Below are 24,684 nucleotides of genomic sequence, written 5' to 3' on the forward strand. Positions count from 1 at the left end.
TTGTAGCCATCTAATTACTGCGGATGGCCTCAGTGATTTAAATGAGTATACAACTAAGGCAGGAGCAACTGCACCAGGTATTATGTGCAACAGGCAACATGGTCAACATGTACAAAGGAAGCATCAACTTAACAGAGTACAGAACTTTCCCATGAGTTCAGAACATCATAGATGACACCCAAGCACCATGTAGACTATTGAACCTGGCCACCACCATCTTCACGGGCAAGGTTCATGCTCTGCTCTTAAGAGAGTGCTCTAGAGTGTCAAACTGTGAACCCTTGCACCCCCTTTTTTTTTTGGAGCAGCACATCTAACTTGGCAGCCATCAAGTTGGGAGGGGTTGTTGGGTACTTTGTCACTTGGCTACCAACTCCGTTACATGCTTCGACATTGAGTTTTCTTTTATTTCACTGTGGTCTGCAACTCTTGCCCCTTCCCTTTCCCTCCCCCACCAATTTTGAAATGTTATATTAGCTAAGATCATACATGTAGTGATTTTTCCTCATACTGAGCTATCATAAATTTACTATATTACATGAAGTTCTCAGTCATACTACGGTACAATCGGCCTTCCACGATATTTACGAGGACAGTCTACATGAAATTACAGTTGTTAATAAATCCTCTAATGATCTCACCGTATTCTTGTGAATGCCATTGTCATTGACGACAGCACTAAACAGTTGCTCGTTACACTGACCGTTGCTGCCAATAGAACAGTAAAAATTGAAGGAGATAACTTAGAGTAATTTTTAAGTCTGCAATATAACTTTTAGGAGGGGCAGCAGCTGGTTTAGTTTGGCAGCTCTAAAGCTCTGGATCGGAAAGGAATTAGAAGTCAATCCCTTAGGATCCTGTTCACATAAGTAACAAAAGGAACGAAACGCATGTTCTTGGTTAGAGAGGCAGATAAGGCTCAAGTCAGTCTCCAGAGAGATGACCAGGTCCAGATTCAGAACTGACCAAAGACGAGAGTTACTTAGTTTGCTTACCAGGACGGAGTGGTTTAGTTATTAAATTTCTTATTTACAAAGAGGGACTGAAAACTTCATAAAATCATAGAAATTTAGGACATGGAAAAGGAGGCCATTGGGGCTATCGAACCTAATCCCACTTTCCAGCCCTAGGTCCCTAGCCTTGCAAGTTACAACACTTCAAGTGCCTATCCAAGTACTTTTAAAATCACATAAAGGTTCCTATCTCAACCACCCTTTCAGGCAATGCATTCCAGACCTCTATCATTCTCCTTATCTCCCCTCTAATCCTGCTACCAATTACTTTAAATCTATGCCCTGGTCATTGACCTCTCTGCTAAGGGAAATGGGTCCTTCCTATCCACTCTATCTAAGCCCATCATGTTATACATCACAATTAAATTTCCCCTCAGCCTCTTCTGTTTCAAAGAAAATAATCCCAGACTAACCAATCTTTCTTTATAGCTAAAATTCTCTTGTCCTGGCATCATCCTCAAATCTCCTCCGTACCATTGCTAGTGCAATCACATCTTTCCTGTAATGTGGTGACCAGAACTGTATGCAGTACTCTTGCTGTGGCCGAACCATTATTTCATACAGTTCTAGCATAACCTTCCTGCTCTTGTATTCTGTGCCTCAGCTAATAAAGGAAAATATCCTGTTTGCTGCCATAACTACCTTATCTACTTGTCCTTTAGGGATCAGTGGACATGAGCTCCAAGGTTCTTCTGTTCCTCTACATGTTGTAATATCCTATCATTTGTTGTGTATTCCCTTGCCTTGTTGACCCTCCCCAAATGCATTACCTAATCTCTGGATTGAATTGCATTTGCCACATTTCTGCCCACCCTACCAGTCCATTGATATCATCCTGCAGTCTATAGCTTTCTTCTTCACTATCAACCACATGGCCTATTTTTGTACCATCTGCAAACATCTTAATCATTCGCCCTACATTGAAGTTTAAATCATTGTTGTATACCACAAAAAACAAGAGACCTAGTACTGAGCACTGCAGAACCCCACTGGAAATACTCGTTCAGTCATAAATACACGTCAACCATTACCCTTTGCTTCCTGCCATTGAGCCAATTTTGGATCCAACTTGCCACTTTCTCTTGGGTCCCCTGGGCTTTTACTTTTCTGGCCAGTCTACCATGTGGGACCTTGTCAAAAGCATTGCTAAAATCCATATACACTCCATCAAATGTGCTACCCTCATCGATCTCCTCATTACCTCCTCAAAAAAAATCAATCAAGTTGGTCAGACACTCCCTTAACAAATCCATGCTGACTCTCCATGATTAATCCATGCCTTTCTAAATTACCATTTATACTGACGCTCAGAAATTTTTCCAATAATTTTCCCACCACTGAGGTTAGGCTGACTGGCTTATAATTACTCGGTCTTATCCCTTTCTCCCTTTTCAAACAATGTTACAACTTTAGAAGTCCTCCCGTCCTCTGCCGCCACACTTGTAGCCAGAGATGATGGTGAGAGCTTCTGCTATTTCCTCCCTTGCTTCTCTTAACAGCCTGGGATATATTTCATCCGGGCCAGGCGATTTTTATCTACTTTCAAAGATGCTCAACCCCTTAATACTTCCTCTCTCACTGTTTATCCCACCTAATATTTCACACACTTCCTCCTTAACTACAGTGTCTGCATCTTCCCCCTCTTTTGTGAAGACAAAGGCAAAGTATTCATTAAGAACCATACCCACATCTTCTATCTCCACAGGCCCTATCTCTAATAGGCCCTTCTCTTTAGTTATCCTCTTGCTCTTTGTGTTTAAAGAACATCTTTGGGTTTTCCTTGATTTTTCTTGCCAATATTATTTTCATGCCCTCTCGTTATACCCCAGCACTTTCTGTACCTTGGCCATTCTGTAGTATTGAGCTCTCAGTATCTGACAAAAGCTTCCCTTTTTTTCCTTATCCTACCCTTTAAGCTACTTGACATTCAGGGGGCTCTACATTTGGAAGTCCTACCCTTTTTCTTTGTGGGTTCATATTTGCTCTGAATCCTCATTATCTCCTCCATGCATGCCTCCCATTGCTCTGACACTGATTTACCTTCAAGTAGCTGTTTCCAGTCCACTTTTGTTAAATCACATCTCAGCTAAGTAAAATTGGCCTTTCCCCAATTGAGAACTTTTACACCTGATCTATCCATAACTACGCTAAATCTAACTGAATTATGATCTACCACCAACTGCTCTTGCACAGATACCCCTTCCACCTGCCCAGCTTCATTTTCTAAAATAAAAACAGAAAATTAGTTAACATTGAAACGTTAACTCTGTTTCTCGCTCCACAGATGCTGCCTGACCTGCTGAGTATTTCCAGCATTTAGTTCAGATTTCCAGCATCTGCAGTACTTTGATTTTTCATTCCCTAAACAAAGTCCAGAACTGCCCCCTCTCTCGTTGGGCTTGCAAACGTACTGGCTAAAATAGTTTTCCTGCTTGCATTTAAGAATTCCACACCCTCTTGTACCTTTCACACAAATTCTATCCCAGTTAATATTAGGGTAGTTGAAATCCCCTATTATTACTGCCCTATTATTTTTGCACTTCTCAGAAATATGCCTCCATATTTGCTTTTCTATCGCCTTCTGACTGTTTGGGAGTCTATAGTACACTCCCAGCATTGTGAATTGCCCCTTTTTTGTTCAGTTCAATCCATATCATCCTTCTTTACAGCTGCAATTGTTTCTCCAACCAATATTGCAACACCTCCCTTTTTTTTAATCCCTCTCTCATCTGAAAATCCTGTAACCAGGAATGTTGAGCTGCCCTTAGTGCCATGTTTCAGTATTCGCTATGTTATCATACTTCCATGTGTCTATCTGTGCCCTCAACTCATTTGCCTTATTCACAAGTCTCCTTGCATTGAAGTATATATCATTAAGCACTGCCAAACTCCTTTATTCATTTTCTAACCTTTGTCTCTGCTGCCTTTCAAACTCACTAATTTTCTGCCTTCCATTTCCAGCTTTGCTTCTCCCTCTTTTGAATCTACGCTCAGGTTCCCATCTCTGTGCCAAGCTAATTTAAACCCTCTCCTAACATCACTAGCAAAAAGGCCCTGTTTCAGTGCAATCCATCCAGCTTGTACAGGTCCCACCTCCAAGAACTGGTCCCAATGTCTCAGGAATCTAAAGCCCTCCCTCCTGCACTATCTCTCCAACCAGGCATTCATCTGCTCTATCCTCCTCTTTCTGTGCTCACTAGCGTGTGGCATCGGAAGTAATTCAGAGATAACTACCTTTGAGGTCGTGCTTACTAAGCTTTTTCCTAGCTCCCTAAATTCTGCCTGCAGGATATCATTCCTCTTTCTACCTGTCATTGGTACCGATATGGACTATGACCTCTAGATGTTCACGCTCCCCCCTCAGAATGTCCTGCAGCTGCTCAGTGACATCCTTGACCCTGGCAGCAGAGAGGAAACATACCATCCTTTGTCACATCTGCGGCCACAGAAACGTCTGTCTGTTCCCCTAACTAGTGAATCCCCTATCATTATTGCTTTTCTGACCTTCCTCCCATCCCCCCACCCCGTACAACTGGTGCCTTGGCTCTGACTGAATACTGGTTAGAGAACGAGATGCACTCAGGGGGCTTCTAAAGTACCTGCCTGGTCCTCCTTGTCTGTAATGCAGTCAGCCATTCCCTCCCTGCCTGCACAAATTCTTGAGCTGTGGGGTGCCACCTCCTGAAAAGTACTATCCACATAGCTTACAGCCTTGTGAATGTTCTGCAGTGACACCAGCCGCTGCTCAAGCTCCAAAACCCAGAGCTTGAGCTCCTCCAGCTAACGACACTTCCTGCACATAACGTTTCCAGTACACGAGAAGTGTCGTGGACTTCCCAATTGGCACAGGATGTGCATTCGACAGGACTGAGGTGCCCTGCCATGTATCTATTTATTAGACTACTAATTAAACTTCTTATTTAACACCCTGTCCTAACTTCGAGAGAAAGACAATGGTTGGTGAGCATTGCCAATCACCTACTGCTGTTCTGTGACGTGACTCCTTGATTTTTTTTTTTGTTTTCGCCAAATATATACTGCCATTTCTGCTCCTGTCGCCTCCGCTCAGGTCCGTGCTTACCATGGCAATTATCTTCAGTTACTTTGTTTGAAAATAGGCATTCAATCAGCATCAGGAAATGCTGGCATCTGAAGAAAACTGAGGCTCAAGTCCGACATTTTGGCAATTTGCTGTAGAAGGGCACCTGGAAGTGGCTGTTTTCATGGGTCAACGTGGCGATCCATTGGGGACGGAGCAAAGTTTCCAATGTTAGAAACATTGCCTAAGTTTGTTAACTGGGGCGTTTATCTGATTTAAGCAGGCTACAATGCAGTTTCTGCATACTTACTAGACCTTCAAACTTGCCCATGTCCAGTTAATAGGAGCTGCCACTTAGCACCAGCTATCATCGTTTCATGTGAGGTTTGGGAAAATCTGATTGGCACCCATTTTAGTTAAAGAAGTGGCCCATGTTAAACATTACAACATTACACAGACTGGTAATTTTATAGAATCATACAGCACTGAAGGCCACTCGGCCCATTGTGCCTGTGGCAGTTCTTTGAAAGAGCTAACCAAGTAGTCCTATGCTCCAGCTCTTTCCCCATATCCCTGCAAAAATCTACCTTAATTTAAAATAGACTACCATAGCATAGTACAATACTATCTCTCTTTTGTCTAAACTTACTGTTGGTCTATTCCTAATCATTGGGAGAAATAAGCAAAGATGGTGATATTAGCTTGTGCCTGACTTCTCATTCTGTTTATCCCTTTCTGCAGGTTTCTATTGATGATGGGGGTCCTGTTTTGCTGTGGCGCTGGCTTCTTTATCCGGAGACGACTGCGTCCACCTCCAATGACTGATGATCCTCCATTTACAGTGGGTTTCACCAGGCAGCCTGTTAACACAACTGGATGTCAGACCACAGGAAGTAAGTATTACATTAGTTCAAATTTCAGGGCTAGATTTGTGGTCTGAATGACAGAGCACATTTGTATCGAAGTTTTGCAGTACTTTCAAAACAAAAAGTAGTAAAATAGAATAATGGAATAGTACAGCACAGAAGGAGGCTATTCGGCTCATTGAGTCTGCGCCGGCTCTTTCGAAGAGCAATCCCATTACCCCGCTCTTTTCCCATATCAATGCAATTTCTTTCTCCTTCTTATTTATCCGATTCCCTTTTGAAGGCTACTATTGAATCTGTATCCACCACCCTAGTAAGCACTGCATTCCAAATCCAAACCTTTTGTTGCATTAAAAAAAAAGCTTTGCCTCGTGTCACCTCTGGTTCTTTTGCCAATCACCTTCAAATCTGTGCCATCTTGTTATTAACCCTTCAGCTATTGGAAACAATTTCTCTTTATTTACTCTATCTAAATCCTTCATGATTTTAAAAACCTTTATCAAATCTCCTGGTAGCTTTCTCTGCACCAAGGAGAACAACCCCAGCTTCTCTAGTCTATTCACGTAACTATATTCCCTCATCCCTGGAACCATTCTAGTATCCTCTCCAAAGCCTTCCAGTCTTTCCTAAAGTGTGGTGCCCAGAATGGGACATAATACTCCAGCTGGGGCTGAACTAATGCTTTATATAGGTTTAGCATAATTTCCTGGATTTTGTACTCTATGCCTCTGTATAAAGCCCAGGATCTCAAATGCTTTATTAACTGCTTTGTCCTGCCACCTTCAATGATTTGTGCACAAGTACCCCGGTCTCTCTCTTCTTGCACCCCCTTCAAAATTGTACCATTTAACATGTATGGTCTCTCCTCATTCTTCCTACCAAAATGTACCTCACACTTCTCTGCATTGAATTTCATTTGCCATGTATCCACCCATTCCACGAGCCTGTCCGTGTCCTCTTGAAGTCTATTACTAACTTCTTCGTATGGTTTATGCTCAGCAAATTATTGGGTAAACAATGAGAGAATTATCTAATTTAATGTTCTTACACTGTTGTGAGTCTCCCTGGGCTGACCAGTTCTGTAAGTTTAGAGTTTACACAGCTCCCATTCCATTTCACTTTGCAGTTTTCCCCCTCACCTGCTCATTATTACCTCTATGGAGTCCACTACCTGATCCCTTATCCCCCTTCCAATCCAACTCTGACTACCCAAATTCCTCTCCTTGACTCCATGCTCACCAATATTTTGTTGACCTCTCTTCATCCTTGGGCACTTTGCATAAGGCTGAAACAAATATTATTACAGTAATGAACTTGCTCAAATTCTGGGAATTGATTTATTTCTGTAATAACATGAAACTACTAAAATAAATACCAACAAATAATGCCTAAAACTTGTGTTCACCATTCCTTCTAACCTCTATCCCCCACGTCTGGCCTCACCTCTGATAACAAATGTCTGCGCTCATGGGTGGCAACTTCTTGACAGAATCCACTTGGTCATTGCTGCCTCCTGCCCTCCCCACACAGCTCCCATTCCATTTCACTTTGCAGTTTTCCCCCTCACCTGCTCATTACCTCTATGGAGTCCACTACCTGATCCCTTATCCCCCTTCCAATTCAACTCTGACTACCCAAATTCCTCTCCTTGACTCCATGCTCACCAATATTTTGTTGACCTCTCTTCATCCTTGGGCACTTTGCACACCTAGGGTTCTAAAAGGGATGGATGGATGCATTGGTTATGATCTTCCAAAATTCCCTAGGTTCTAGAACAGTCCCAGCAGATTAGAAGGTAGAAAATGTAACATCGTTATTCAAGAAAGGAGGGGGAGAGAAAACTGGGAACTACAGGCCAGTTAGCCTGACATCAGTCATCAGGAAAATATTGGAATCCATTATTAAGGAAGTGGTAACAGACACTGAGAAAATCATAATATGATTAAACAGAGCTAACATGGTTTTATGAAATGGAAAATGTGGTTGACAAATTTAGTAGAGTTTTTTGAGGATGTTATTAGCAGAGTAAATAAAAGGAACAGTGGGTCTAGTATATTTGGATCTCCAAAAGGCATTCAATAAGGTGCCAAACAAAAGGTTGTTATGCAAAATGGGGTTGGGGGTAATTAGCATGGATAGAGGATTGGTTGAAGGACAGAAAACAGAGAGTAGGAATAAAAGGGTCATTTTCAGGTTGGCAGGCTGTAACTTGTGGAATGCCACAAGAATCAGTGCTTGGGTCTCAGCTATTTACTACAGGTGCAACATCTCAAATCCGGCAACCTCGGGACCTAGATCATGTCGATTTTTGGATTTTTCCGGATTTCGGACCTCACTGTTGGCGATCCTCGCTGCCCACCGATCCTCGTGGCCACCCGGGCACTGCATTTTTTTACTGCTTTCGTCATCCTTCACCGCCCGATGTCGTCGGATTGGAGACGTCCGGTGTTTGGGCAGCTGCCATCTTGACCGCCTCCCCCATTACAGGTACAACGTCTCAAATCCGAAAACATAGCGACGAAGCAAATACTAGTCCACCCCGCCGATTTTTGGACAATAATTCCAGATTTTATTTTATTGAATATCAAATAGGATTTTCTAAAAAATGTCCAGTTTTCGGACAATTCCGATTTTTGGATAGCCGGATTTGAGACATTGTACCTGTATCTATATTAATGACTTGGATGAGGGGACTGAGTGTAATGTATCCAAGTTTGCTGACGATACAAAGCCAAGTGAGAAAGTGAGCTGTGAGGAGGACACAAAGAACCTGCAAAGGTTAAGAGAGTGGGCAATAAGGTGGCAGATAGAGTATAATCTGGGGAAATGTAGGAATCTGGTAGGAAGAATAGAAAAACAGAATATTTTTTAAATGGTGAGAAGCTATTAAATGTTGGTTTTCAGAGAGATTTAGGTGTCCTCATACAAGAAACACAGTTAGCATGCAGGTTCAGCAAGCAATTAGGAAGGCAAATGGCATGTTGGCCTTTAATGCAAGGGGGTTGGCGTACAAGAGTAAGAAAGTCATGCTACAATTGTACAGGGCTTTGGTGACACCACACTAGATTGATTCCTGGGATGAGAGGGTTGTCCTATGAGTAGAGATTGAGTAGATTAGGCCTATACTCACGTTTAGAAGAATGAGAGGTGATCTCATTGAAACACAAGATTCTGAGGATGATTGACAGGTTAGATGCTGAGAGGTTGTTTCCCCTGGCTGGAGAGTCTAGAATTCGGAATAGTTTCAGGATAAGGGGTCGGCCATTTAAGACTGAGATGATGAATTTCTCATTCAGGGGGATGTGAGTCTTTGGAGTTCTCCACCCCATAGGGCTGTGGATGCTGTATCGTTGACTATATTCAAGACTGAGATAGATTTTTGGACTCTTGAGAAACCGAGGAATATGGAAATCGGGTGGGAAAGTGGAGTTGAGTTGGAAGATCAGCCATGATCTTATTGAATGGCGGAGCAGGCTTGAGGAGCTGTATGGCCTACTCCTGCTCCTAATTCTTAAATTCTTGTGTTTTATTTTTAGTTTTTTTAACTTTAATGTTACTTTTTTGTTTAACTTTATTTAAAACATACTGGAAATTAGATTATTTAATTTGCAGTTTTTTTTTTGATTTATCTAGCTGTGTTCTTCTGGCTTAAAAAAAACAGTTTTGTAGCCAGTCAAAAGCCTAAAATGTAAAGATTGATATGGTTGCATTGCAGCTGTGACCAGGTCAATCTTTGCCTTTTTTTTAATGTCAGACCTGTAATATCTGCTGAAAATAGTATATATGTTGACAGTATCTGGACAGTTGGATTTTTTTGTGGTTCTCGAAGGGTTTGAAACTGTTTCTTCTTTGTTGTAATTGTTTTTCTTGTACAGTGGCTATTTTTCCAAATCACACATGCTACTGGCTTGGTAATCTTTCATGTTGTGACATTGGTCTCTGGGGAAAATTACATACAGATTATTGAGAGTGCCAGTATAAGTTTGCAAAATGCTCTAGGCGGTTCTACTGCTGGTGCCATGTAACACTATTGCCTCAATTATAGCCAGCATGAGGAATAAGGAATAAGTCAGTATTTGCATAGCTTTTACACTTTGTTTTCTTCCAAAAAATCATTGTTGGGTAAAATGTTACCTTAAAATGGCATTAGTAGCATTCCTAGTCTCATAGAATATTTATTACTCACTTTGTCCCTTTTGAAGCCAGTATTGTCTCATGTTACATGTAAAAGAGGGCCGTCTGCAAGAACAGGCAGGGTTTATACTGTAATGTATAAACAGGAAGTTTTATTGTGGCAGTGAGATTCTGCAGCTGCTCAAGTGATGTGAGGGAGCAGCTTTTGTTATTGCAGTAAGAAGTTTCTTAATTTAATAATCAGCTCTAAGATTAAATGTAATTTAATATGGAGACTCCAGCCTATTTTACTATAAAATTATTAGATTGCATATCTGAAATCACAATTTTGTTGAAGAAAAAATCGGATTTGCTTTTGCAAATTCAAATATTTTAGACATTTATTTTGATACTAAATAAAAGTATTGTACAGTTAAACTGACATGCATGTTCTTTCGTCATTTTGTTGTTTTTGTGTCTTGCTGATCTGTTTGCTGATGGGCAAAAGGAGTTTGAAATCAGGAGGATACCTCCATGGAAAAGATACGTAATAGAAATTAGTATTTACGTGAAATATATGAATTTGCGCAGGAGTGGAAATGTAGAGATAAAAATGAGTATTATATACACCAGATTGCTGTAGACTGGCCAGAGATCTGGTTTTCGCCAATCTACCTGTTGCAGATGCATCTGTCCATAACAGTATTGGTAGGAGTGATGACCGCCCAGTCCTTGTGGAGACAAAGTCCTGTCTTCACACTGAGGACACCCTCCATCGTGTTGTGTGGCACTACCACCATGCTAAATGGGATAGATTTAGCAGCTCAAAACTGGGCATCCATGAGGTACTGTGGATCATCAGCAGCAGCAGAATTGTATTCCACCCTGATCTGTAATCTCATGGCCCGGCATATCCTTCACTCTACATTACCATCAAACCAGGTGACCAACTCTGAGAAGTGTAGAATAGCATGCCAGGAGCAGCACCAGGCATAACTAAAAATTAAGTGTCAACCTGGTGAAGCTACAACACAGGGCTTGCCTGCATGCTATATACAGAGCTAAGCGATCCCACAACTGATCAGATCAAAGCTCTGCAATCCAGCCATATCCAGTCATGAATGGTGGTGGACAATTAAACAACTAAAAGGTGTAGGCAGCTCCATGAACATTCCCATCCTCAATGTTGGCGGAGCCCAGCAGGTGAGTGCAAAAAACAAGGCTGAAGCGTTTGCAACCATCTTCAGCTAGAAGTGCCGAGTGGATGATCTGTCTCGACCTCATCCTGAGGTCCCCACCATCACAAAAGCCAGTCTTCAGCCAATTCGATTCACTCCACGTGATATCAAGAAGCCGCTGAGTGCACTGGATACAGCAAAGGCTATGGGCCCTGACAACATCTCAGCTGTCATGCTAAAGACTTGTGCTTCAGAACTAGCCACGTCACTAGCCAAGCTGTTCCAGTCCAGCAACAACACTGGCATCAATCCGACAATATGGAAAATTGCCCAGGTATGTCCAGTCACAAAAAGCAGGACAAATCCAATCCAGCCAATTACCGCCCCATCAGTCTACTCTCAATCAGCAGCAAAGTGATGGAAGGTGTCGTCGACAGTGCTATCAAGTGACACTTACTCATCAATAACCTGCTCACCGATGCTCAGTTTGGGTTCTGCCAGGACTACTCTGCTCCAGACCTCATTACAGCCTTGGTCCAAACATGGACAAAATAGCTGAATTCCAGAGGAGAGGTAAGAGTGACTGCCCTTGACATCAAGGGGTTTGACAAATACCAGGCAATGACTATCTTCAAGAAGAGAGAGTCTAACCACTTCCACTTGACATTCAACTTGATTACCATCGCCGAATCCCCAACCATCAACATCCGAGGGGTCACCATTGACCAGAAACTTAACTGGACATAAATACTGCAGTTACAAGCGCAGGTCAGAGGCTGGGTATTCTGCGGCGAGTGTCTCGCCTCCTGACTCCCCAAACCCTTTCCACCATCTTCAGCAGTATGATGGAATACTCTCCACTTGCCTGAATGAATGCAGCTCCAACAGCACTCAAGAAGCTCAACACCATCCAGGACAAAGCAGCCGCTTGTTCTGGCACCCCATATGCCATCTTAAACATTCACTCCCTCCACCACCGGTACCCCGTGGCTGAAGTGTGCACCATCTACAAGATGCACTGCAGCAACTCGCCAAGTCATCTTCGATAGCACCTCATAAACCCGTGACCTCTATCACCTAGAAGGACAAGAGCATCAGGTACATGGGAACACCATCACCTCCCAAGTATGCCTGCAGGTCTCGCACCTTCCTGACTTGGAGATATATCGCCACTCCTTCATCGTCGCTAGGTCAAAATCCTGGAGCCCCCTCCCTAATAGCACTGTGGGTGAACCTTCACCACATGGACTGCAGGGGTCCAAGGTGGCAGCTCACCAGTACTTTCTCGAGGGTAATTAGGGATGGGCAATAAATGCTGGCCTTGCCAGTGACACTCACATCGCATGAACAATTTTTTTTTAAATGGCAGTACACCAAGCTGAAGAATAATGACCTCTGCCAGATGTGGCTTATCAGAATCATACTGTTTTGCATATGACGTGTGAATGAAATATTTCATCCATTTTGTGTACAAGTATACACCTCATAAGAGCATATAGATTGATCAGCTATGAAATATCTCTACTGTGCTTTCCCCAAAGTATCCTGACCACTTTATCCTATCGGCAATAAAATGCAGTGAAATATATAATTGCAAGATGGTGGAAATCTGTAGTTGTTCACTCTTTTTGTTCGACTGAATTGCATAAAGTGGCTGGATTTTCAGTTTCAAAAACCAGTGCATTCTTGTTTGAAAAGCTGGAGAAGAGGGCAGGATTTGAAGTTGTCATTTTACTACATTTGCCAGTGCAGTACCACTAGGATTTTGTCATGCAAGTAAGAATGCACATAGAGAATATCAACTCATAGTTATTAATTCAGAAAAATTATTAAGCTCCACACTGTGTGCACACAAATGTGTGCATACAGCACGACTTACTAGCCACCTGTACTGCTTGAATGAATTTTCTTTTGAGAAGAACTGATCATGGAATCCTTGAATCGTGGAATTACACTGGGGCCCCAGCTGTTTACACTGTACATTAATGATTTAGATGAGGGGATTAAATGTAGTATCTCCAAATTTGCGGATGACACTAAGTTGGGTGGCAGTGTGAGCTGCGAGGAGGATGCTGTGAGGCTGCAGAGCGACTTGGATAGGTTAGGTGAGTGGGCAAATGCATGGCAGATGAAGTATAATGTGGATAAATGTGAGGTTATCCACTTTGGTGGTAAAAACAGAGAGACAGACTATTACCTGAATGGTGACAGATTAGGAAAAGGGGAGGTGCAAAGAGACCTGGGTGTCATGATACATCAGTCATTGAAGGTTGGCATGCAGGTGCAGCAGGCGGTTAAGAAAGCAAATGGCATGTTGGCCTTCATAGCAAGGGGATTTGTGTACAGGGGCAGGGAGGTGTTGCTACAGTTGTACAGGGCATTGGTGAGGCCACACCTGGAGTATTGTGTACAGTTTTGGTCTCCTAACCTGAGGAAGGACATTCTTGCTATTGAGGGAGTGCAGCGAAGGTTCACCAGACTGATTCCCGGGATGGCGGGACTGACCTATCAAGAAAGACTGGATCAACTGGGCTTGTATTCACTGGAGTTCAGAAGAATGAGAGGGGACCTCATAGAAACATTTAAAATTCTGACGGGGTTAGACAGGTTAGATGCAGGAAGAATGTTTCCAATGTTGGGGAAGTCCAGAACCAGAGGTCACAGTCTAAGGATAAGGGGTAAGCCATTTAGGACCGAGATGCGGAGGAACTTCTTCATCCAGAGAGTGGTGAACCTGTGGAATTCTCTACCACAGAAAGTTGTTGAGGCCAATTCACTAAATATATTCAAAAAGGAGTTAGATGAGGTCCTTACTACTAGGGGGATCAAGGGGTATGGTGAGAAAGCAGGAATGGGGTACTGAAGTTGAATGTTCAGCCATGAACTCATTGAATGGCGGTGCAGGCTAAAAGGGCCGAATGGCCTACTCCTGCACCTATTTTCTATGTTTCTATGTTTCTACAGCACAGGAGGAGGCCATTTGGTCCATGGTGCCTGAGCCAGCTCTTTGGTAGAGCTGTCCAATTTAATCCCATTCCCTTGCTTTTCCCCGTAGCCCTGTTTTAAAGAAAAAAATTCCTTTCCAAATATTTATCCAATTCTCTTTGGAATGTTACTATTGAATCCTGAGATCACCTCTGGTTCTTCTAATAAGTCGAGTGGGTAGGTCTTAATTCAACATCAGGTCTTTATTTCTCGAGCATATGCCCAGAGAGCCTCTCTCGACAGCTCGAGGTGGAGCACTCTGCACAATACAGAAATGGTTACATTCTTATAGCTTTCTTGGTTCCTGTCCATGTGCTCCTGGGGGGGGGGGGGTCCCCAAGGCGTGGCTCACATTCTTTCTCCTTGATTATATTATAGTTGCGTATCTATCAATAGTCGAAGGTTCTTGGCTTGCTTTTAATCCATTTAGTATGTCTAGCTAATTTACCTTGTTTGCCCTCCTGACTCCACATTCTTGAGCCGTTACCTCAGAAATAGTGACAATGGCAGTTTATTAATTAGATCAGTATCCTGTCTGCATTCTGCAACTAGATCAGTATTTCCCTGACAACTTTCTTGATTGAATTTCCATCATGCTATTTTTGTACAACAATCTCCCCTTTTGGCCCTTGGTCAGCCTGAACCAAGATGGCCAACCTATCTACACCCAACATGGCTCCATTACTCCCCATCCGGGCACTCGTTATCCTGGCCAGACATGCGGTCCATCTGGTAATATCGGGGTCATGCTACTTATACCTGTTCCTGGTTTCCTTTTTTTTTCCCCTAATTTTTTCTAAATCTGCATACTTCCCTTCAATTTTCCCCAGCAAAATTTCATACTTCTCACTCATCTGACTCTACTCTGGCTAGCTAATGTCTCTGCTTCCCGCTTTCCACGTCTCATACGGCAATCAATTAACAATATTATTACCAGTGCACATTGTACCACCACTACTATGTGGGAGGCAATTCGAATCCACGGGTGAATGTTAATGTCAAGTCCAAAATTCCAAATATCTTCCCACCAGGTACTGTCTCGGAGGTCTTCTTTGGTCTTCTTCAATTCCTTACTTTCTTCTTTAATGACATGGTAATGGTTAACTATATTCTGAGCCCGATTCCTCAGTAACTTCAAATGCTCCTTCAGATATGGAATTGGCGCCATCGTTGGGTCTATGAACCGGCTCATGTTGCCCAGTCCGCCATCAGCATGTATGGTAACATTCAGTGCCTTCCATATGTGGACAATGTGCTGTCTGCCAATGACTGTGGGAAACTGTGGCTTATAGCAAAAGCTTGAGTTTTCAATCACACATATCGCAGTACTATACATGAAGGCGGTTTCGCTCGTGGTCACACAATATTCTCCCTCGTCGTGAGGTGCAACAAGAGTTTCATGGTATGTCAGTTCCCAGATCTTGACGGTACAGTTTACCGCCTGGGCGAACCCACATTTATGCTTATTTTCCATACCGACTGGGTATGGACAGACAACCATGGTACCACTAGTGTGACAATAACTTAAATCTACTCCCACTGTCTTGTTGCTCACAATTGTAGCATACTGGTGAGATTGCAAGTGTCGTATCAGGAATTCATACCGTATCACTCCCACGTTTTCCACGGCCCACAGAAGGGCTGGCTTTTGTCTGTCTAACTGGGATACTGCTAGTACTATCCCCAGTACTCCCCTTGCAGGTGATTGCATGTCTCTTTTATATTATATACCTTAGTCGTGGCCCGCAAGGTGCAAGCTTCCGTTTGGTTCTTGCTGTCTTCCTGATTCCCCCTGTCCATGAGGTTTCAATTTGGTACTTCCCCATGATTAATTTGCCTCAGGTTATTCCTGATATCCTCTACTAACCATGTTGTGTACATGTTACATGTTTGGAGTGCGGCCTTGTTGAACTGAGGCATTTTATAATTGGTCAGTTACTTGATTTATGGCCTGGGTGTGTGCCTCTAAAACTAACACCTGGTCTCCCAATAATCTCCCTACCTCTTCACCTATCTGAGTTGCACTCTGTTGTATTTCACTACTCTGTGTCCATAAGCCTCACCATCTGGCCCTCAGGTCATCTAGATTATACTGGACCTCTGCAACATCAAAAGAATTGTTTCAGGGTCATTGTCCATAGATGATTCAATTTACTCTGACCTTTCATATAATCCTTTCACTACACATCCCATATTTTGTACGGTCTCATTTTACTTGTTCTGATATAACTGCCTTAATCCATTCTAATGTGGTACCATGATAATTTAGATATTTTATTATTCCCCAACATTTAAATATTTTTCCACTCATCCTGGGACCTCCTGCACTAAATATTATTCCCTTTTGAATTGGGCACATTCAGGCCTCTGTCAATGCCTGTTGTGGAGAGTCCCTTTTATATATCTTCTAGACCCATCCACAAACAACATCATGTCCGCACCTTCTAGGGCCTCTTCCTTGATCTGGCTCAAGTTTACCATCTCTATCTGGTCCTGACATTCGTGTGATTCCCCTGCCATTCCTTCAACTAGGTTGAATCCTGTATCTCTCACTATTCTTATTGATTTATCTTTAGGCAAAAGAACTGCCTCCCAGGCTCCTCTTTGGCTGTCCGATATTGTCTTTAAATGTCCGGTATTCAGGAGTTCCACTAACCTATGGTTGGTGTATAAAATTATGTCTCCTGCCATTCCCCCGGTTCACTGACCCTGCCTATGCAGTCAATTGCAGCCACACACTGTGGCAGTCCTATTATGACTGATTGATTGTTCCCTGGTGGAATAATATGCTACTGGTCTCATTTGGTCTCTGTGTATTGTGCCACCACAGCACTGTAATGATTATCTTGGTTACTAGTGTCTGTACTGCACTGATCTTATTTTGTCTCTTTTTCCATCTGACTTCTTACACGTTTACTAAGTCCCAAGTAGCTACTAATAATTATGATTGTTCCCTTTTTTTCCTTACCCTTACTCTGGATGCCCCACCATTCCTTTTGCCTGGCTGGACTGTTGTTGGGACTCCAACCATTCTTTTACATTTTCTCGATCAGTTTCTTATTCATCTCTGCTATAAATTTAGTTATGGACCCATCTGGTCTCCAATCTTACCCTCCTGTGGCCATGTCCTATTCCTCTGGCCCGTCTTTACAGTAATTTGGACCTACCTGTTCCTTTCACCAGTCTATCGGATCTAAAGTGCCTCTCCCACTGTTCACCAGTCCAAGACTTGCTGTAGCGTGACTACTTCTGCTGCTTGTGCAGAACACGCTGGTCCTAATCTTCTGGTTCTTATTTTAACCCTCCTTTTTATCACTTAGGGCCCAACTAGCTTTGAATTCACATCCCAGCCACCTCCTGGATCCATCTACAAACAAGGCTCTCGCATCTTCTCCCTCTAGCTCCACTTCCCGTTCCAGTTGATTTTTACATGCGTCCTTTTCTTTTGACTCTATCTTTAAATATCTGTGTTTCTAACAGTGTCCGCTGGTCTTAGTGGCTTCTCCCAGATACTTGGTAGTGTATTCATAACACTGGCACAAGATGCTGCCTTTCTTTAGCTGATCCCAAAATGCTGTATGTTGGGATGGTGTCCAGTCCAGATTCCACCCCAACTTCTTAATTTCAGTCTCTGTCTTCTCATACTTTTTTTCTTGGGGGCTTGGTTAGACTTTCGTTCCCCTTACCTTTACCCTTTTCTGCCACTTTGCCCTGCTGGTTTAACTCTACCGTGCCTGGTGCCTTTTTGCACCCAAGTAAGCGTGTCCACTTACTGCATAAGTGACTGCCTTCCCTGACCACTCATCCTATATTTCCGTAGTGCGTCCGAACCTAACGAGCACTCATTTAGGCTCTAGTAAGTATTCTAAAATGACTACTTGTCCTCAATGATCTGTCCGCTCAGGTCGTCAGCTTGGAAATCCTGCCAACTATTCCATCTGTTGAGGTATCACTTCAGAGACCGGACCTCGTCCGGGTGAAATGCGCTCGTGCTGTCTCAGTTGCTTTTCAGCCGAGACCACCTCTGGTTCTTCTAATAAAGTCGGGTAGGTCTTAATTCAACATCAGGATTTTATTTCTCGAGCATTTGCCCAGAGATCCCCTCTCGACTGCTCAAGGTGGAGAGCACTCTGTAGAATACAGAAATGGTTACATCCTTATACCTTTCTTGGTCCCTGTCCATGTGCTCCTGGGAGTGGTCCCCAGGGCGTGGCTCACATTCTTTTATTAAAGCCAAGGAAGTGGCATACAAATTGGCCAGAAATAGCAGCGAACCTGGGGACTGGGAGAAATTTAGAACTCAGCAGAGGAGGACAAAGGGTTTGATTAGGGCAGGGAAAATGGAATATGAGAAGAAGCTTGCAGGGAACATTAAGACGGATTGCAAAAGTTTCTATAGATATGTAAAGAGAAAAAGGTTAGTAAAGACAAATGTAGGTCCCCTGCAGTCAGAATCAGGGGAAGTCATAACGGGGAACAAAGAAATGGCGGACCAATTGAACAAGTACTTTGGTTCGGTATTCACGAAGGAGGACACGAACAACCTTCCGGTTATAAAAGGGGTCGGGGGGTCTAGTAAGGAGGAGGAACTGAGGGAAATCCTTATTAGCCGGGAAATTGTGTTGGGGAAATTGATGGGATTGAAGGCCGATAAATCCCCAGGGCCTGATGGACTGCATCCCAGAGTACTTGAGGAGATGGCCTTGGAAATAGTGGATGCGTTGACAGTCATTTTCCAACATTCCATTGACTCTGGATCAGTTCCTATGGAGTGGAGGGTAGCCAATGTAACCCCACTTTTTAAAAAAGGAGGGAGAGAGAAAACAGGGAATTATAGACCGGTCAGCCTGACATCGGTAGTGGGTAAAATGATGGAATCAATTATTAAGGATGTCATAGCAGTGCATTTGGAAAGAGGTGACATGATAGGTCCAAGTCAGCATGGATTTGTGAAAGGGAAATCATGCTTGACAAATCTTCTGGAATTTTTTGAGGATGTTTCCAGTAGAGTGGATAAGGGAGAACCAGTTGATGTGGTATATTTGGACTTTCAGAAGGCGTTCGACAAGGTCCCACACAAGAGATTGATGTGCAAAGTTAGAGCACATGGGATTGGGGGTAGTGTACTGACATGGATTGACAACTGGTTGTCAGACAGGAAGCAAAGAGTAGGAGTAAATGGGTACTTTTCAGAATGGCAGGCAGTGACTAGTGGGGTACCGCAAGGTTCTGTGCTGGGGCCCCAGCTGTTTACACTGTACATTAATGATTTAGATGAGGGGATTAAATGTAGTATCTCCAAATTTGCGGATGACACTAAGTTGGGTGGCAGTGTGAGCTGCGAGGAGGATGCTGTGAGGCTGCAGAGCGACTTGGATAGGTTAGGTGAGTGGGCAAATGCATGGCAGATGAAGTATAATGTGGATAAATGTGAGGTTATCCACTTTGGTGGTAAAAACAGAGAGACAGACTATTATCTGAATGGTGACAGATTAGGAAAAGGGGAGGTGCAAAGAGACCTGGGTGTCATGGTACATCAGTCATTGAAGGTTGGCATGCAGGTGCAGCAGGCGGTTAAGAAAGCAAATGGCATGTTGGCCTTCATAGCAAGGGGATTTGAGTACAGGGGCAGGGAGGTGTTGCTACAGTTGTACAGGGCATTGGTGAGGCCACACCTGGAGTATTGTGTACAGTTTTGGTCTCCTAACCTGAGGAAGGACATTCTTGCTATTGAGGGAGTGCAGCGAAGGTTCACCAGACTGATTCCCGGGATGGCGGGACTGACCTATCAAGAAAGACTGGATCAACTGGGCTTGTATTCACTGGAGTTCAGAAGAATGAGAGGGGATCTCATAGAAACATATAAAATTCTGACGGGGTTAGACAGGTTAGATGCAGGAAGAATGTTCCCAATGTTGGGGAAGTCCAGAACCAGGGGTCACAGTCTAAGGATAAGGGGTAAGCCATTTAGGACCGAGATGCGGAGGAACTTCTTCACCCAGAGAGTGGTGAACCTGTGGAATTCTCTACCACAGAAAGTTGTTGAGGCCAATTCAAAAAGGAGTTAGATGAGGTCCTTACTGCTAGGGGGATCAAGGGGTATGGCGAGAAAGCAGGAATGGGGTACTGAAGTTGAATGTTCAGCCATGAACTCATTGAATGGCGGTGCAGGCTAGAAGGGCCGAATGGCCTACTCCTGCACCTATTTTCTATGTTTCTATGTTTCTCCTTGATTATATTGATCCAGAAATTCTGGCCTCCCTGGGTCCGTACAGAGTTTCTACCGACCCGGGAAGGCATCGGAAAAGCCAGTTTTCAGTGCTGAAAACCGGCTTTTCTGATCTGTCAAGCTCCAGTTTGACGGATCAACCGCATCTCTGGAGCGAGGACATTTGCAAGGGCAAGATTGTGGTATTTACCCATATCTTGCCCAGCAAATATCCTGAAAACTCTTGCGCCTGATAAAAGCAGGCACATAGCCTACTTTTACAAGGTAAGAGTGTTAAAACACACTTAAAACATTAAAATTAAAAATACACTATTTTTAAAAACACTGCTCACTACGTTAAATTTATTTTAAACCATAATTAAAAAAACTCGGGGAAAAAAATGTTTTCTCATTTAATTTTAATTATGTGCGATGTGTTTTTTATTAATTGGGGTTATTGTGTTTGGTTTTTTTTCTCAATTAATAGCAATGAGAACTCTTAGATATGGAGTTGCCATTGCCATTAATTGAGAATACTTTACCTGATTGGTTGAGTAGTCACACGTGACTGCACCTTCTGCATGGGAACCTGGAGGATAGGAGCGCGCTTTGCAGCGTGGGAAGAGAAGGCTTCCCCAATGGAATCTCACGCTCCTCCGGGACCATCAGGTACTTTTGGAGAAATTTTCCAGTTGGAGGCAATTGCCTGCTGGAAGCCTCCAACCGGAATTTCAGGGCCATTATAGTTACATATTTATCGATAGTCGAAGGTTCTTGGCTTGCTTTTAATCCATTTAGTACATTTAGCTTATTTACATTGTTTGCCCATCTGACTCCACATTCTTGAGCCGTTCCCTCAAATAGTGACAATGGCAGTTTGTTAATTAGATCAGCATCCTGTCTGTGTTCTGCAACTAGATTAGTATTTCCCTGATAACTTTCTTGATTGAATTGCCATCATGCTATTTTCCTACAACAATATCGCTGGTTCTTTTGCCAACCACTTTAAATCTGTGTCCTCTAGTTACTGGCCCTGGGAACAATTTCTGCTTATTTACTTTATTTAAAAAAAAAACATTCCTGATTTTGAACACTTCTATCAACCTTCTCTGCCTAAAGGAGAACAAACCCAACTTCTCCAGTCTCTCGACATAACTGAAGTCCCTTATCGCTGATACCAATCCTGTAAATCTCTCTTAAGGCTTTGACATCCTCCCTAAAGTGTGGGGCCCAGAATTGAATACAATTCTCCAGCTGAGGCCTAACCATAAACTTACTTGCTTTTGTACTCTTCCTCTATTAATAAAGCCAAGGGTTTCTTGTGTTTTTTAACCGCCTTCTCAACTTCTCCTGTCACCTTCAAAGATTTGTGTGCATGCACCACCAGGTGTCTCTGTTCCTATGCACCGTTTAAAATCGTACCATTTAGTTCATATTGCCTCTCCTCTGATGGAACAGTTACCTATTTTCATATAATCGAAAATTGAGTACTGTAATGGAGATCAACTAACTTCAGTTATTAAATATTAAATAAAAGGTCGGATTTACACTAAGCAATAGCATTTTATATGACTGCTACAAGTATGAAGCAAAAAGAGCCAATTTTCATGCCCTCTGTGATCCAGCTTGGATATGCACAGTGTATCTTAAACCCCTCTCCTGTGCCCCTCCAATGACATGCAAGGAGCTCACAAACTTCTTTGTCATTTAGATTGGGACTATCAATTTGGCTGCCTCTACTGCATCTCTCCGTCTCTTTTTCACAATTAACAACTGTGTCTTCAGCTGTCTTAAGTCCTAAACTGTGGAATTCTCTCTCTTTAAAAAAAAACCTCTCTCTCTCTCTCTCTCTCTCTCTCTCATGCTTCTCTCTCTCTCTCTCTCTCATGCTTTAAGACCCGCCTTAAAACCTAGCTCTTTGACCAAGCTTTTAGCCACCCCTCCTATTATCTCCTCCTTTGGCTCGGTGATAAATTTTGTCTGATTACGATCCTATGACACATATTGGGACATTATCCTTTGTTAAAGGCATTATATAAATTCGAGTTGTTGCTGTATTACTACTAAAAACAATCATTAGATCTTGTTTTTCTTAGTCTGCCAAAATCAGGGAGACCACCTAGTGAGGTCACTATCGTTGAATGACACATTTTGACTGGTTAATTTTCCCACGAGTGTTGTTGCTGTTCTTGAATGCTAAGTACCTGTGTAACCATTTTCTGTTTCTTTTGCTTACAGACACTCAGATTGGAATGCAATATTATACAGAACCTGGAGCACCTGTTGTTAATCCCATTGCCTCAACTTTTCAAATTCAGCCACATTTTCCTCTACTTAATCCAGCCTACCCACCCCCACCAGCCTACTGCAATCAACCACCCCCTCCCTACGAGCAAGTCGTAAAAACCTCAAATAAGGAAGCGGAGAGATAAATGTCAGATTTCAGTGGATGTCATTCTCATAGACTGGCAATTTACCTTCTACAGGAGAAGTACGAGAGAGGTGCAACCTCTGTGGATATACACTTGGCCAGAGTGCACCCTGGGAGTTGCATTTAGCTCTGTGATGCTTTTGATAGGTTAATGTACTATAGACCCTCCAGCATATGTGATCAGAGCTTTGTAGGAAATAACATATATGTTCTATTTAAAAACTGAGGATCCTCAATAGGGAATTGTATAACCTTTAGTAAAAGCAAAATACATTTAAAGTTCTGTAGAAACTTTGTAAAAAGCTATTCCCTTGAAGATGGTTTCTAAGTGAATTCTGTCTTCATTTTAAATTTCTTTTTTTAAATTTGTGGCGATATTTAGATCAGATTAAAATAGAAACATTATGTTTTCTCAGTTTTGCTGAACTTGTTTATTGGTGGTTGATCCATTCATGTACTATTGCCAAAAGATACTGGTAATGTTGATCCCTGTTAATCATACTCCATTTATCAGCCAATTTGAAGATATTTAAAAGGTTTATGATAAATGGAGGAAACTAATGTGTGCTGTAAAGCAAGTCAAAAATATTGTTTTAAAAATAGTTTGTGGATTAAAATATTCTTTAAATCTTAGTCTTGTTCATATCAACATCTCTGATGTTATCGTGAAATGAATACACTAGTTTTGTACAGAAGGATTTGGACTTATTGGCCCCAAGTTTCCACACGCGGCGAAAAAGGCGCACCTCAGAGCTGGGCGCCTGTTTTTCGCGCTGAAAATGGCACTGGAAAAAAAGTGTGGTATTCTGGAGCTCGATGTCTGCTTGGCGCGGCGCACAGGGGGCGGAGCCTACCACTCGCGCCGATTTTGTAAGTAGGAGGGGACGGGTACAATTGAAATGAGGCTTCTTGGTGCCGGCAACCCTGCGCGTGCGCGTTGGAGCGCTCGTGCATGCACAGTCTGAAGTAAACATTGGCACTCGGCCATTTTTAAAAGTACTGCAGAAAAAATGAAGATTTGTTTCTTGGACTCCTGCAAAGGCTTGTATTTTAATTTTCTTGATATTTCTGTGTGTGAGGGAGTGCTTTTAGCAGCACTGCTGAATAAATCACCTGCTGAAATCAGTAAGTTCAGCTTTTCACTGCCAAACTTGCAGAACCGGTGCATGCAAATTAAGGACTGTGTGTTTGGAGAAATAAAAGTGCCAATTCAACTTTGCAATGGATCAACGTCCACCAAGAATAAAGAATTTCTTGCATGAGGAAGCAAACCATTGCATAATATGTTGACAATGCAGCACCCATTCTGCAAATTTAAATATAAAGATGTCGATGTGGCTGCCTCTCCCTGTCCAAATGGCCTCAGTCAGTCCCCCTCACAGCTCGAAGGCTGCTGCTGTTCTTTCTTCGGCTCCCGACCAGCCACTAACGCCGCTGCAATCCCATGGCCGACTGGCCTCACGTCCGCTCCTGATTCTTCGGCTGCCTTCGAGCCACTGACGCCGCCCCATAAGCGTGGCCGAACGGCCTAAAGAATTTTAAATCTGCAGCTGCGTGTGTCCTGTGTTCATTCTTCGGCTCCCGGCCAGCCACTGACGCCGCTGCAATCCCATGGCCGAATGGCCTCAAGTCCGTCCGGGTGCTGCATCTTCGCGGGGAATGAAGGCCTGCCTCAAGCACTGCAGCTCAGCTGGAAGGCTGCTTGCTGCCTGCCGCTGCCGTCGAGACGAGACACTGATGCCACACCCCTGCCTGTCTCCAACATGAAAGGCCTGCCTGAAGCACAGCAGCTGCTGCTGTTTCACACAGGTAGGAAGATGGTTTATTTAATATTTTCTTTGCTTATACATT

General features: G+C 43.0%; 1 protein-coding gene across 1 annotated transcript in view; it reads left to right on the forward strand.

The window, feature by feature from the left end:
• The window catches only part of LOC139264561 (WW domain binding protein VOPP1-like), an 82,002-nt gene extending 58,536 nt beyond the window's left edge, over positions 1 to 23,466 (forward strand). The window contains exons 4-5 of the mRNA XM_070881222.1: positions 5,794 to 5,945; positions 22,641 to 23,466. Coding sequence (XP_070737323.1) covers positions 5,794 to 5,945; positions 22,641 to 22,834 — 346 coding nt within the window. The 3' untranslated portion in view covers positions 22,835 to 23,466. The remainder of the gene's footprint in view (positions 1 to 5,793; positions 5,946 to 22,640) is intronic.
• The last annotated feature ends 1,218 nt before the right edge of the window (positions 23,467 to 24,684 follow it).

The sequence above is a fragment of the Pristiophorus japonicus genome, chromosome 5, assembly GCF_044704955.1.
Source record: "Pristiophorus japonicus isolate sPriJap1 chromosome 5, sPriJap1.hap1, whole genome shotgun sequence".
Classification (NCBI taxonomy): domain Eukaryota; kingdom Metazoa; phylum Chordata; class Chondrichthyes; family Pristiophoridae; genus Pristiophorus; species Pristiophorus japonicus.